Here is a 15,849-nt window from a genome sequence, read left to right as displayed (position 1 = left end):
ATAAATGATGTTTCAAAGCCATTAGCATTTTCTGGAAAAAAAAAATACTAGGTTTAATACCTAATTAATATTTATTTAATGTTCTTTTATCACACTTCAGGCATAAGATCAAAAAAACCCAAAGTCTGTTTAGCTGTCTGCACAATTCCTTTCCCATCCTCACTGGATTTTGAAAACTGAAGGAAAACGTGTGGGAAAGTTGTAATTCAAAGTCACTTGGTTTTATGGTTCTGTTGCCAAACATTTTAAACAAGGTGTGACTATTAGTCATATATCAAGTACTGTGTCTGTGTAAACATCTGTGCTTGAGAGTTCCAAAGCAATTTGGTGCAGGGATTAGCAACTAGCAATTCTCTCCTTCTGTATTTGAAACTCATGGGAATGGTTGCAAAAAGGAAAAGGAGAGAATAAAATAGAAGGGAAGAGCAGTAGCAATGTTTTGTCAGTGGTTTCCCTCAATTGAACTAAAAGTTGCAACATTTGAGAAACTGCAGTGACGTTCAGAATTCATAAAGTAGCAGTATCACATCTTAGGTCAGGTTCCAGCATCTTCTCTTGCAAAACATGTATGTCTCATCTCTTCACTATACTGGCTGTCATCAGTGTTCACATATGTGAATTTGGAATTGTCATTTAGGTTCTCTTCTTTGAAAACCTTGGGCCTGGCAGGTTCTAATAGGTATTGCTGTTGAAAGAACTGAGAAATCAGCATTCCAAAACCAGGTCTTCTCACTGTCAGGCACTTGTTCGGGTAGACTCCAACAGTGCTTCAAGACCTAAGCAGAAACTGATTTACAACCAGTTCAGCCATGAAGCTTTTTCCCTGTTGCTACCTGAAATTTCAGTAATGTCTTTGCGTACTAAAATCAGAGTTTAAATCAAAAGAATTTGGAGGACAGGAAGAGGGAGGAGTATGACTTCCAGGTTCCTTTCTAACAGTGTCCCTTTAATCCTGGTCACTGATCTAGCAGCAGTAGTACTGTTAATCAAGGGTAGGTGCTTTCTGCCCTTACCAGTTACTAAAGGCACTGATTCTCTGAGTCCAGGCATACTAAAAGAGGGGAGTCTGTGACAGAAGGACAAACTTCAAGGGCAAATAGAGAAAGAGAAACCGCACAGAAGAATCCTTACTGTAGATGTGAACAGTTTCAAATCTTATGCAGTTGGAAGTGTTTAATTCAAGGGCATGGTTTCAAGGTGCTAAGCTGACTTTCTTCCAACTTAATTTGTTCTTCATTCTAGAAGACAAGAATTGTCTGGTTTGATATTTCTACTTGCAGCTAAAGACAGATCAGTTCACTTGGAACAAGGAAGGCACATAGCAGATTCACAATGTAATTTTTGGAAACTAAGAGAAGGAAGAAAGGGAGTGAAGGAGGAAAATATTTTACACAAAATACTATGAAGACCTACAAAAGGGAAACTAGATTTTAATCTGCTCTAACTGTGAATGCTGATGAAACACCACATTTGCTGAAGTGGAGAAGATACAAAGGGGGTAGGAAATGAGACAGTATGCAGGTGGGAAATAACTGCTTTTCAACAATCAAAATCTTAGGTTAGGTGGCCGTCCATGTCCTCACAGTTTACCAACAGACTGTCTTGAAAAGAAAATGGGAACTAGTGCTTGACTGAGAGCTGTTAGAGATGTCACTGAATAATCAGAGGAGATGAGAATGAAGATGACTGAATAACTGGATGAAGACAACCTCACAGTTTTTCATCTGCACATGACCAGTTGGCAGTTGAATCATCTGGGATATTCCACAGAGATCCTGGTTAGCAGTTGGTTTTAACAGAAAAGCTGTGTGCAAATAAAATCTTGAGCTTTGTTGGTCTTAGGCAGTCAGCTTTCGATGGCTAAATGAGCCAAATGTCACATTATCTTTTACTCATCTTCACAATCAGTGTGGTCTTTCAAAAGGCTGACCTGTCATGATACAGCAGAGATGTTTTTTTTTTTCATTTGTATAATTTTGGCAGTCACAGACATCATATACTGTAAGCTCATTGACTGTAGGATACTCTTAGAGAAGCAATAAATGTCTGTCATGAATATATGGCTTGTAGCAGTTTGTTTACATTAGATGTGTTGTCTTCCATTTTTAAAAAGGCCAGAAACTGTCTTTGCACTGAAGTGTTGCTAAAGTGCACTTCTGTTCTCTAATCCTTGCTATACTTCTAAACTTAGCATGCACCTGCAATTCCATAGTTTATCTACACACTTTTAAGGCATGCTGTAGCAAAGCAGATGCATAGGGAACTGGAGAAAGAAAACAATACCTTTGTCCTCATAATAAGTGTTTAAGGATAAGTCACTCTTATTTAAGGGGAATAATTTGGAGAGCAATTATGACTTGAGGGATATATTTTTCCACTAAGAAATTGATATTTAAAGCAAGATTTTAAACATGTAGAGCTATAATTACATTTCCTGCAGTGTTTTCTGCCCCCTAGGAAGGTTCACTTCATCAGAGAATTGTTGAGTACATCTGAAAGATACGAGCTTGGTTATGCTACAGGTATTTCCAGAGGGAGTGCTGCACCTGCTAACTAGAAAATGGCATATTTTAGATAAGCTGTTTTTAACACGGCATGATTTGTTTTCCAACTGTGGCTTTCTGTGTCATCTTAATTTGTGGGGGTTTTGCTGACATAGACCAACTCCAGTTTTAACACTATTGCCTTTGCCCCTGGACACACTTGGAAGAGATAATGGCTTGGAGTGAGAAAGTTAGGGATTGGGGGACATTAAGCAAGCTGTAAAAACCCTCTAGGCCTCAGCTAACATCTTGCAGTGTAGGAGCTGCTCTTTGCTCTTGTGTTGTTGGGGCTAAACTCTGCACTCTAAAAGTAACCTATATATTGTGCTGAAGACAGCAGACACTGAAGGGTCACTTCTGGGAAGAGTTAGGTCAGTTTTACCACCTACTATACTGTACAGCAGGGTGGATTCTGCCCATCAGAGTGGCGTTGTGTTGGATGGGTTGCTTTGGCAGGAGCAGGCAGGGCAGTTGCCATGCCTCTCTTCTCTTACCTGTGTAATCATGAGCCTTCCCTCAGCATGACAGTGCACTGTGCAGGCAGGCTGGTTATCCAGGAATTTATTACTTCTGCTGTGGAAGTCGCACCATGGTCTCTGCCTGCAGAAAGACTGCAGGATAGCAGCCTGTGCTCAGAACAGTGCAGCATTATGCTTATCTGGGGAAGTTTTCCCAGCTGAAGCCACCAGATTATGCACAGAGACATGTTCTGGGCACTTACTGCCAGGGTGGGATGGGTAAGGTCTGTCCTGAGGCCTCTATAGGATAGAATGGGACAGGTCTTGCCTAAGATGAGCAGGGCTCGTGGCCAGCTTGTGTCTACGAAGGGACCCTCAGGCCTCTGACAGGCCAACACCAGTGATATGTTTGGGTCCTAAAGTAATGATTAACTATAGTGAAAATAGTTCACAGGAAAACATTGATGGGGCTGGGAGGGGGGTGGGGCGTGAGTGAGGAAAGGGATTGTCTTCTGGCACACATCTGGATCAGTTCCAGGGTGACACAGCCTTGCACTTGGATCCAGGCAGCATAGGCTCTGAGAACAAAATACTGCCTTAGCCTGCCTTTGTGTTGGACTGTCCGTGGGGATTTGCAGCTAGCAGTCACTCTGTCAGTCTGACCACTGTCTTGGCCTGTGAGCCAGCAACTACTTGCACTTTGTTCTCCTACATCCCCCTACATCATGAGGAGAGCCTGTCATGGTGCTGCTTCCTTATGCACAAGCATGAACTACTGTGAGGAATCTCAGCTGGACCGAAACCCCTGATATAGAACGAAAAGCTGACTGAGAATGGAGGCCTTGGTCCTGACAACGTGTTGATGCACTCTGAGAAGAAGAGAAAAACATCAGGAGAAAGCTGTCCCATGAGAACAAGGACTTATTTCGAACAGAGTGGCTGAGAAAAATATAAACATTAAAGGAAAACAAGAACAGATGTGCAGAGATGTTGTGAGAAAGTAGAACTAAGAAAGTCCACCTATCAGCTGTAAGAATTATGGTTTGTGTATTTGAGTTGACCTATCTGTGTAATATATGTATGCCTAAAGAGCTGTATTTAAAGAGCTGTAAACTGCAGCAAACTAACACTTTGCTTTTCTTGCAGGAGCAGTCAAGGTTTTATGCATATGAAATTGATGAAAACCAAAGAGAAATACATCCTGGGCCAGAACAGCCCTCCCTTTGACAGTGTTCCTGAAGTCATCCACTACTACACCACAAAAAAGCTGCCTATCAAAGGAGCAGAACACTTGTCCCTGCTCTACCCTGTGGCTGTGCGGACACTCTGATAACCTAGTCTCACCCCTTCCTGTGGATGGGAGGTGAGAGGTAAGATGGGTTGCACTGAATTCATTGCCAGAATTCAGAGTTTGAGTCTATGATGGAGAGTGGCAGCGTTTAGTCTTGTGAATGTGGGCTCTCTGCAGAGTTGCATATGGGACCGTGTGTATGATACTCTTGTGCTGAAGCATGCCTCTAGAACTGTGTTGCTACGTAAGAGAAAGAAAACTTATTTTAGTGCAAGGAGAGTAGATAACCTTCCCAGACCTTCTTTGTGAATGAAAGTGCTTCCCAACAAAAGTTGCTCCTTCATGTTTTGAGAAGAACCAACAAGTTCTTCTCAGCAGTAAAAAACCAACAGCTTCTATTCTCTTGCTACCCTGAGAAACTTCTCCATGAGAAAGAGTAAAGTACTCTGAGGGATCCTAGTGTGTTCTTGATGGACCGGAGCTGCTTAGCAGACAAGTCTCTGGCTCTGGTCACTTAGATTGATGGATTTGGGATTTTTTAGTGCAGTTTCTTGGGGTAGTCAAATGTTGAACTTCTGTTAGACACATATATTAGGAAAGGGTTTGGAGCATACCGAAATCTTAAACCATAACACCATTGAAAGCTCAACAAAACTGATATTTATTACAAAGAACTGGCCGAAGTAAATGGGAACCCGAGAGAAAGAGAAACCAATGAGGAAATATGACACCCTACTCACTCAGGCATCATTCATGGGGTATCTTACCAACTCCAAATACCATATAATCCTCTGCAGCAGCTGTGTTTTTCAGAGGGTTAGCAGGCTCACACATAGCAGGCGTCCCTGCTAAAGACAGCTTGGTCCTTCGTGTGGAGCAAGCTCACCCAAAAAACAAGCTGTCTGCTTTATACAGTCAACTGATTACGTCTGCCTAGGCAGGTGTGGCCAGCACTGCCCCGCCAGAGGTTCTCAGTCCCACTCCCTTGGTTATGTGCATCACTTCAGCACATGAGTGAGAACTTTGGATTTCCCTTCCATGTGCACACTATGCTTCGAGGGTCTTTCCTAATTGAGTCAGGAGTCGTTACTTCATCCCCTCCTCTTCGGTTTCTCCTTCAGATGTCCTTGGCAGACAATGAACCAATCACAGAACACCAGTTAATACAGTTTATACAAGAAGCTCTCTCTCCAAGGACGAAGTTCCCGTTTTATCAGTGGACTTGGCAGGGAAGATATAAACTCTTACAGGTGGCTGGGCCAAAAGTATCACCATCCCTGATACAACACACAATCTTAAAGTAATTTTGTGAGAGTGAATCATGGTCAATTACTTATGAATAGGGGATGTAATTAAACAGTAGTTATATATTTTTATCCTTTTTGGTACAATAATCTCTTAATGTTTACTGTCTTCATTTGCAAGTTTCATTCGTAGGTACAGGCAGCTAATTCTATTTGGGGCAGTTACACCATAATGTTTTAAGTAGTTAGGATAAGTCAATTTGATATGTGGGTTACTATTTATGCATGAGGGTGGCCAAAGGCTTTTATAAAACTTTAGTAGGCAAAATCTTCACTTGCTCATTCGTCTGGATCAAACGGGTGTCCTACTGATACAGCAGACTAACATGTGTGTGTCACACTGCCTTTCCACGAGAAGGCTTTTGCAGCTGTGAGAACTGTGATATGTAGCAGAGCAGAATTTGTTTTTCTGGTCTACCAAACCATTCTTAAAACACAGCCCCTTTGACACATACCTTCTGGCCAGTGTTCTTTTTCACCATGAGCAGAAGCCTCCTGCTGTATTTCAGTCACTGTGAGCCAGAAGTACTGTAGAAGCTGCTCTGTGTCTTAGTCCTGCCAGCTCATTGCCTTTCCACTTGAGACATATTTTCTACATGTTCTGTGTGCTCATTGAATGAGATAAGTGAAAAATTATAGTTGTGCACAAGTTGGAACTGGGGAATCAATAGCCTTATAGTCCTCGTGTTGAACCATCTCCCACATATGTCTAGAATGTCATGCATTAACCCATCAGCTGTTATAGTAGCAAACTGGTTATATGCAGGTTATGTATTTTACAGACTGCAATAGGACTGTGAAATTGTGTGCTATTTAATTCAGCTTTCTTAGCTACTACTATTTTTTATGTATGCTTAGAAAGAAGTGCAAATCTGAAAATTGTAATGGAATAACCACTTACTGCCTGTAAAAGTAGTGCTTCATTGTATTGTCTAATCTGATAAGAATCTCAAGGATGACCCATGTAATATCACCGGTGCTAAATGTTCTGTTTCCTTTTAAGCCTGCCTTATTCTTTATGTGACATCCAATGCAGATTGAACAGGAGTGGATCACACATATGTGAATAGTGTCATTCTGTGCAGCAACGGTAGTGGGTCAGACTGTCCCTGTCTCACCCAGAATCTGAAGCTGCATTGGAATAGGTTCTCTGGTTTTCTGAGAGAAGGGTGACCCAATGGAGAACAAAGAGACAACAATCTTCTCCAAGTGAAACTTTTTCATGTACTCACTTACATGCATTTTTTATTTCCCTAAAGTCTTTGCAGAACTCTTTATTGTCTTAACATCACCCAATTGACAAGAGCGTACAGGCACTTTTAAGTTAGCATATTCTCTCAGCAGAGTAGGAGTTTATGAAGGTGGCAGAGCTCACACAGATTAGGAATCAGGTGTCATCTGCTCTCAGTCTTTGTGGGCTCTAGCAACACTATCATGCCCTTTGGCACAGAAACATGTCATCTTTCTTCTTTTGCATGTTGAATCTGACATTGTTTCTGTTCCATGGTCTGCTTTTCTTCTTCTTTAAAGGAAAAAGAGTATGCCCCTACTCTGTCTAACAGCAATTACAAGTAGAAACCAACAGCATCATTATCCAAGGCCTTGCCTGGCTTCCTTAAGCACTTTGTCTTTAATTCATGGGGATAACTATTGTATCAGACCTGTCTTGTCAGGGGTCTGATCAAATGTCAAATGAAGCCAGCAGGTGCCATTTTATTGCTGTCTGCAAATTTTGGGTTGGGATCCATTGCTTCATACAACTGTGTATACAGCTTATTACAGCTTCAAGGATCAGATCAAGGTTCTTGGTTCAGCAAGAAGAAATCATCTCAAAAGTATTGGTTGTCCATGGGAAGGTTTTTTATTATTTTTCTAAAAGACTTCTAGAAAGTACTGAGTAATTGCAGAATAAATAAAACCAGGATTTTGTTTGCACTGTAATGTTGTCTTTGTTTATTTAAGTGATTGTATGATATTTTTCCAGTGAAGGAATATTCTTCCCAGATTTTTTAATGTACAGTGAAAATGCAGTGTGGTAACAGTGTGTAGTATTGCATTTAGGTGGAAGATTTTGTAGCAATGATGCCTATATAGCACATTAAAAGTTTATTTTAAAAAAAAATGTAAACCTCTCTCTTTTCTTCCTCTGATTGTCATTGTGTACTCACATTGCCATGAACAGCTAATAACTGAAGCGGCCTTTCAGAACAACTTGTGTTTGTGTGTCTTAATTGTGTTGTGAAAGTAATCATTAGGTTATAATCTGCTTTGGAGTCTGGAAAATCATATGTCTCAGTTCTGCCCTGACTAATTCTTTTGATAATGTGCACCTTTACAAGGGCTGACATGGGTGCATGTGTGAATGACATTGCTGGTGGTGTCCAAGGAATCCATTTATTGCTGCTCACAGCATAACACTGGTGAGTCACTTTTTGCAGACTTTTTGCAGAGGTGTTAATTAGGCTTCTATTTTGATGAGTATTTCACAGCTTGATGAAAGCTGTGAACATCTGTATGGCGGGTAGGAGAGCTCTAGTGGCCAAGATTACATTTCACAGGTCCTTCCATAATTGGAAGAACCATTCAGGTTTGTGGAAGTACAGTCATCACCATGGTTTCTGTATTTGATAACATATTATTCTCTTACTCTGAAATTAAGTCTCTAGAGACAGGATGCAAAGTGCAGGGCTGTCTTATGTGCAAAGGTACAAACCACACATTTTCAGCTTCTCAAAGAACATGGCCTTAACCTGTGTTCTGAGGAAAACTTGAAGAATGAACACTTGTGTGCTGCTTCTCAGCATTCCAGAGAGGGTCATGCTTTGCACTTCATTGTGGTGTCATGGCTCAAGGTGGCAACACAAACACTGTGTGGGATTGTTGGTGGAGTCTGCTGGTACCATCTTTTGTCCAGGCTCTGATTCCATTTTGACTCTGCTATACTCTGGTGTACTCGGTCCTCTGCTGCTCTGAGTTATTCATGCTGTCCTCAGGTTGTACTTAAAGTAGTGCCTGAGCAGAACAAGTGAGGTCTTAACACTTGTTTAAATAAATAAATCAAAAAACCCTCACCTAACACACTGCTGCACTATCTCCCTGCAGAGGAGAGAAAACCAAACAGAGATGAAACAGACCTCTCTGCACTCCTGGTCTGAGCAAGAGGTGAAAGAAGTTAAACGTTGGGGATCAACTGTTTTTCATACATTCTTTCTTTCGTAATGATCTGCAGTGATCCCACATAAAACACTGCAGATTGCTTCCTTCTCTTACTTATTGCTGGTGTGCACAGCAGCTGAACAAAGTTGTTGATCTGAAATAAAGCAAATAGAAGTCCTACTGTAAAAGGATGTTCATATGTTGCAAGGGATGACCATGTACAAAATCCCTTTTTCTGCAGCATGGATTTCCTCTCTCAGGGCTTGACCTTACATTGAGAACTGTGTATGTACAATTCAGAGTTGCTGCTCTGTACCTTGTATTTAGTTCAGTCACAAGATTAGTCCAAACAGTGCCTGTGTTTTCAGGCTCCCTGGATTGCATTTATTGCTGCTGACAGTTCCAAGACACAAGCCTGAGGAAGCTTGTTGGCAAGTTGACCATAATAGCCTGCTCCCCAAGTCTGCCTCCAAGAAGCAATGGTTCTAGCCATGGTAGAAATATCAACAGGATGGTTGGAAACTTACTCAGTTGTAAAAGTCATGGGGATGACTGAAACATGATAAGTACATGGAATTAGTCTATAGGAAGAGTTCCAGGATTGTTTATAGAATAAGAGCTAGATTGTGTGTCAGGTGGGCTGGGCCTTGCTGAAATTTGGCTATGAAAGAATAGAGAAGAATAAGGGAACCATTTAAGAGTAAACAACTTGTTAACTGCTATGAAAGTTGCAAAAGTGTCATGGGGAAAATCTGGAGATACTTTCAGGAGGGGCAGACTGTCAGTGCCAGTGAGGCAAGACCCAGGTCTGAGACACCAAGAGAATTTGGATAAGTCTATTGGGAATCAGGCATTCTCTACCAGTCTCTAACTCATATTGCATAGGGTCTCTCAAGAGAGACACAGAAGAGACCTACAAGAGATAGCCTAGAGGAAGAGATTTTGAGAAGAGACCAGAGAAACTTGAGGAGAATGCAAAAGACTCAGAAGAGGCCTCAAGCAAAGCCCTGGAGAGTAAAAAGGGAGGTTACAGGAGTGCCTTGGGAGAAACAGAGGGGACCCTACAACAACCTTACAGACAACACACAGTAGGGCTGGAACTGCTACACTGACCCTCCTGACTTCTCTCACAGACCATCATGTGGTCTCCCACACAGGACAAGGAAGTTATGTCAGGCACCACTACACAGACCAAACCAACTTCTCCCCTGGACTGCCCTGTGGAACTGGAAGGTCATGTTACTCATTGTTGACATCACACATATCCACGTGTAGAGTGGTTTTGGATCTGACTCCATTTAGACTCTACACTTCCAATTTGCTCTTCAACTGCAAAAACCAGCCCTGCGCTCCCTGTTCCTTATTAATTATTTTCAAATGCAAAGTTATGGGATATAATTGTATTAAATCAGAATGAAAGGATTATGGTTAGTAACTTCATATGGCCAGGATGGACTGTGTTTTCAACCTGAGTATTATCAGCTCTGTGAAAGTAAGGGCCACATAAAAAATGTCTTTGGTTTTTGTTGTTCATAATCTCCATTCAGCACAAACATAGTAGATTTTCTCTGACATCATCTTATTACTTACCTCCACTAATTAGTTTCATTAATTGAGATGCTGGCCTGTAAGATTTTGTCATCTGTCTGTTATGTTCATACCTAGAGAATGTTCTAAATTCCATATAACCATAGAATCATTTAGGTTGGAAATGACCCTTAAGGTCATTGAGTCATTTAACCTAACACTGTCAAATCCACCGTTAAACCATGTTCTTAAGTGCCTCATCTTTTAAATATCTCCATTGACAGTGACTGAATCACTTCCCTGAACAGCCTGGTCTATAATTGACAACACTTTCAGTAAAGAATTTTTTCCTAATATACAATCTAAACCACTCCTTGTGCAACTTGAGCTTGTTTCCTCTCATACTCTTATTTGTTACTTAGGAGTAGAGGCTGACATCCCCCTCACTACAACCTCCTTTCAGGTGGTTGCAGAGAGGGAAAGTTTGCCCCTGACCCTCCTTGTCTCCAGGCTAAACAACCTCAGCTCTCTCAGCCACTCCTAATCAGACTTGTGCTCCAGACCCTTCACTGGCTTTGTTGTGCTTCTCTGGACTTGCTCCAGCACCTCAATGTCTTTCTTGTAATGAGGGGCCCAGAACTGGACAGAGAACTCAAGGTATGACACGACTAGTGCCAAGCACAGAGGCACAATCCCTGCCCTGGTCCTGCTGGCCAGACTATTGCTGATACAGGCCAGGATGCCACTGGCATTCTTGGGCACCTGGGCACACTGCTGGCTCATGTTCAGCTGGCTGTTAAATCAGCACCCACATGCTTTACTGCCAGGGAGCTCTCCAGCCACTCAGCCCCCAGCCTGTGGCACTGCATGGGGTTGTTGTGACCCAAGTGCAGGATCTGGCACTTGGCCTTGTTGAACCTCATACCACTGGCCTTGGCTAGTCTTTCTGCCCTCCAGCTGATGGACACTCCCTCCAAACTTGGTGTTGTTTGCAAGCTGACTGAAGGTGAACTTGATCCACTCGTCCAGATCATCAGTTAGGCTGTTGAAATAGAACTGGCACCAAAACTGAGCCCTGGGGAAAAGCGCTTGCGGCCGACTGCCACCCGGATGTAACTCCATTCACCACCACTCTCCAGGCCCAGCCATCCAGCCAGTTTATTACCCAGCAAACAGTGCACCCATCCAAGCCATGAACAGCCAGTCTCTCCAGGAGAATGCTGTGGGAAAAGGTGTCAAAGGCTTTACTAAAGTCAAGGCAGACAACATTCATAGCCTTATCCTTATCCTCTAAGTAGGTCACCCTGTCACAGAAGCAGATCAGGTTAGTCAAGTAGCACCCAGCCACGCTGGCTGAGCCTAATCCCCTGGTTGTTTTGTACATGCTGTGTACAAAGATCACTCAAGCTGATCTGCTCCATGACCTTCCCAGGCAGACACGCCTTTAATGCCCCCTCCAGCCCTTGTAGATGGGCATCACATTAGCTAACTTTTAGTCTAGTGGGACTTCCCCGAGTAGCCAGGGCTGATGGTAAATGACTGAAAATGCCTCAGTGAGCCCTTCCACCTCCTCCCTCAGTATCCTTGAATGGATCCCATTTGACCCCGTAGACTTTTGTGTGTCTAAGTGGTGTGCAGGTTTCTAACTCTTTCCAGTTGGATTATGAGGGCATCATTCTCTTCCCCATCTATGTCTTCCAGCTCAACAGATGTATTTATAGAAACATTTTGGTTTTTACTGCAGTTGCCAAATTAAGTTCTAACTGGGCTTTGGCCCTTTTAATTTTCTCTCCATATAAACTCACGACATCATTGTAGTCTTCCTGAGTGGACTGCCACATCTTTCAAAGGTCATAAACTTTTTTTTTCCTGAGTTACAGTCAAAACTCTCTGTTCAGACTGGTTTTCTTCCCCCTACCCTGCAACTTTTCTTTTCTCACACAGGGACAGTGCTCCCACACCTTTAAGATTTTGTTGTTGGAAGATCTCCAGCCTGCCTAGATTCCTTTGCCCTTTAAGACAGCATAGAATCACAAAATCATTTAGGTTGGAAAAGACCTCTGAGATCACTGAGTCCAACCTTTGACTGATCACAACCTTGTCAGCTAGACCATGACACTAAGTGCTGTGTCAGTCACTTCTTGAACACCTCTAGGGACGGTGACTCCATCACCTCCCTGGGCAGTCCATTCAGATGTTTAACAACCCTTTCCATGAACAAATTCCTCCTGATGTCCAACTCAAATCTCCCCTACTACAGCTTGAGGCTATCTCCTCTCATCCTGTCACTGGTTGCCTGGGCAGAGGCTGACCCCCAGCTCCCTACAACCTCCTTCAGGTAAGGTCACCCCAACTCTCCTCTGCAGGCTAAACAACCCCAGCTCCCTGGGCTGCTCCTAATAGAACTTGCCTTTTAGGCCCCTCACCAGCTGCATTGCCCTTCTCTGGACTCGCTCCAGCACCTCAATGTCTTTCCTTGAAGTGCCTCCCCAGGGGCTCTGTCAACCAGGCCAAAATCTGCCCTTCAGAAGTCCAAGGTAGCGGTCCTACGAACCACATCCTTATTTCTCTGAGACTCAAAAACACTGTCATTTCATGATTACTATGGTCCAGCCATCCTCTAGCCATTAGTTGCACCAGTTTTGTTGTTATTAAGGCTGTTCTTCACCTCTGTTAAACAAATTGAGCCGTCCCTTCCCTTACTTGTCTTTTCTGCTGTCACTGTGTGACTGCCTGAATTATTCTGATGTCATGGTGCTGCGTATAAGCTGAATTAAAGAGTTTGAGTTGCAGAGTCCAGGGTCTGCTCTGTCACTAAGAGGAGCTGTGGTGAAGAAAGCTGAAAATGAGAGCATGTCCCTCTTCCACTTGGAAAGCTGCTTTTAAGCTGACAATTTACTGCTGGCCTCTACCTGTGCTACATATCACAGCTTTGTAGCCACTACCTGTGTACCTCGTTGCCCTGTACCTCCTTGATTCTGACCCTAATCCTGGCCTGTTGGTTTGGTTTCCAGGCTTAACTTCAGGCCTGTCATGTCATTATGCACCTGCTGTTTTACCACAAGACTGAGAGTGACTTGCTGACTCAGAATAATGCCTAGAACAAACGAACAAAACAAAACAAAAAAACCCAACAAAACAAAAACAAAACCCCCACCACTGACCAACCAAAAAACCCCCAAACAAACAAAAAAACCCCAAAAACAAAACCAAAAAAAAAACCCACTACCCTGCATACCGTTTCAGCTATATGCTGTCTTTCTGTAGAGGTCATGAGAAAATGATGGGGTTGGAACTTGACAACAAGGATGTCCTTCCTTGGGAGACACCCAAGTTTTACTGGTTATTCTCATGCCCTGGGAGAGAATAGCAGAGCTACTTTTTCCCAGGTGCTGCTGCTCACCACCACTCTGGTTATCTTCCATGTGTTACATAAAGTGTGTCCCTGAGCATGTTCACCAGACTGGGCATGGTGACCTTCACTTATGGCTGCCTTGTAAAGCGTGTTGCTATTGCCCACTAGTGTGCTCAATGCTACATTTTGAGCAGACAAAAAATATTCCCTGAGAAGTCATGGATGAGGTAAAGAACTATCAGCTGCCTCTGGGTACAGTCAAGACAGGGAAATTATAAGAACAAGAGCTAGGCCCCATCCCAGCAGTGCTGTCTTCTTGATTCCACCAGATCAAGGAGCAGTGGACAGAACTAGTCCTGCTCTGCGTCCTGCTGGAAGAGTGACGTGCCCGTGCACAGGGGAACCACTTCCACAGAAGAAAGGCAGAGCCCATTTGCAGACTCTGTCAGCCCTAATGCAGACTGTCAGCTGTCTGCATTAAAGGGCTTTGAGATCTGATGCTCAGGCATTCTCAGAAAGAGCTGCATAGCTAAGAAGTGCCTGCTGAAAGTGTCTGCCTCTCCTGTTCTCCTGGAGAGAGGTGACAGTGTGAAAGAAGAGCACTAACATCTGGATTTGAGTGGTTTTTATCTCCTGTCCCAGGCAGGGGCTCTAGTTCTGCCTGAGCAGGGCAGATGATTTGGATCATTTTTACCTGTGTTCTGGGCTTCCCTGATTTGCATGGGCCTTCTTTGCTAGAGATAATTAGATTTCCACATCTTGGACACTCCTTCTACCACCTATGTGGGAAGAGTGTGAGCTCAAAGACCTCAAACTATAGCAGTGAAAGAAAAGCTGTAAAAAACTGAGCTGTGACACCCTATGAGATGGGTGTATCCATGCACACACCTTTCTGGAAGCATAAATTGTTTCACAGCTCTGGAACAATCTTTCAGGCCAGTGTTGTCTCCATGCTCTAGGTGAGAGACTTGCATTTTGCCAGCTCTTAAGGAAGAGAAATGTTGAAGTATGGAGCTGTGTCTTTGCCTTGCTAAGCTCCAGGAGACCATTGTGGGACACAAAGCCTTTTTGGGGCCCATCCACTTGGAGCATAGAGGTTATAAATAGTCTAGAGCAGGGGTTGCTGAAGCAACACTGCTGTTTGGATACATGGGAATTTTCCAGAGATGCATGAGAAGGGGACATGAGGAAGGACAAAAGGGCATCAAAACTCTTCCACCAAGCAGTGTTTTTGATAGGAAAACAAAATCTACCTTATAGCTGGAAAAGGCAAAGCTGAGTATTTTGGGAAAAAATTCGCTGTAAAAATAAAAAAAGGAAAAGAAAAGAAAAGAAAAGAAAAGAGAAAAGAAAAGAAAAGAAAAAAGAAAAGAAAAAAGAAAAGAAAAGAAAAGAAAAGAAAAGAAAAGAAAAGAAAAGAAAAGAAAAGAAAAGAAAAGAAAAGAAAAGAAAAGAAAAGAAAAGAAAAGAAAAGAAAAGAAAAGAAAAGAAAAGAAAAGAAAAGAGAAAGAAAATAATCTTTTGAACTGCAGTGGTGAATTCTGAAAAAGAACAAAGTATCTTCTTTCCAAAAGGCCATTAGCATCCTCATAGGACTTAGTGAAGCATGGATGGAATGTTCTGTGAGCCCCAAAGAGGGAGAGTCAGAAACTTGGCCTTTGTGATTGGGATCTAGCTGCTTAGGAGGTGTCTGGGTGGGAACACTGTGCTCCCACAATAGGGAGCTGCAGCTCCAGAGATGAGCAGTGAGAGAGCCCATGAGCCAAGGGGACATGGTAGGGAGCCAAACCGCCACTTGAAGTGGAACTGATGGAACTCCTCCTCTCTTCCTGAGATTGAGAGTGCACTGTACTGCCACAGAGCTTCTATCAGCATTCCCCATAACTGCCTTCTACTGCAGATTATGGCAGTCTGGAAGTTTTCAGGAGTAAGAACTATCTTAGGTCAGACACCTTATGACAAGCAGAGTCCTAAGGCCTCTTCCAAAGGCCTCATCAGGTGGCAGCAGCCCCCTTCCCATAAATGAAAGTACAGCTCTGGAGGCAGAAGAACCTTAGGTTTGAGTACCAAAAAATGGACTCTCACTTGTCTGAAACTGAGAGCCAAACACCCACCTGTATGGCTACTCTCAGGGCAGGTGGAAACACTTTGTCCTGAACAGCAACAGCTGAGCTTTTTTTCTTTTTCTGGGTGGCAATAAGCACAGCTGTTTTAT

The 15,849-nt window shown here is 43.0% G+C and overlaps 1 protein-coding gene across 2 annotated transcripts in view; it reads left to right on the top strand.

Annotated features, from left to right (window-relative positions):
• Nucleotides 1-15,849, top strand: part of SHB (SH2 domain containing adaptor protein B) — an 83,854-nt gene that overhangs the window by 55,920 nt on the left and 12,085 nt on the right. Inside the window, exons 6-7 of one of the 2 annotated variants that reach the window (XM_051777497.1) lie at nt 4,148-4,371; nt 5,414-7,718. In XM_051777497.1, the coding sequence (XP_051633457.1) occupies nt 4,148-4,331 (184 nt within the window). In that variant the 3' untranslated portion in view covers nt 4,332-4,371; nt 5,414-7,718. Of the gene's footprint in view, nt 1-4,147; nt 4,372-5,413; nt 7,719-15,849 lie in introns of those variants that run through there. The other variant, XM_051777498.1, reaches the window with a different exon arrangement.

The sequence above is a fragment of the Manacus candei genome, unplaced genomic scaffold, assembly GCF_025592945.1.
Source record: "Manacus candei isolate 608988 ecotype Guabito, Panama unplaced genomic scaffold, ASM2559294v1 h1tg000010l, whole genome shotgun sequence".
Lineage (NCBI taxonomy): Eukaryota > Metazoa > Chordata > Aves > Passeriformes > Pipridae > Manacus > Manacus candei.
The sequence above is the reverse complement of the archived record's forward strand: the minus strand, read 5'-3'. Positions and strand labels throughout refer to the sequence as shown.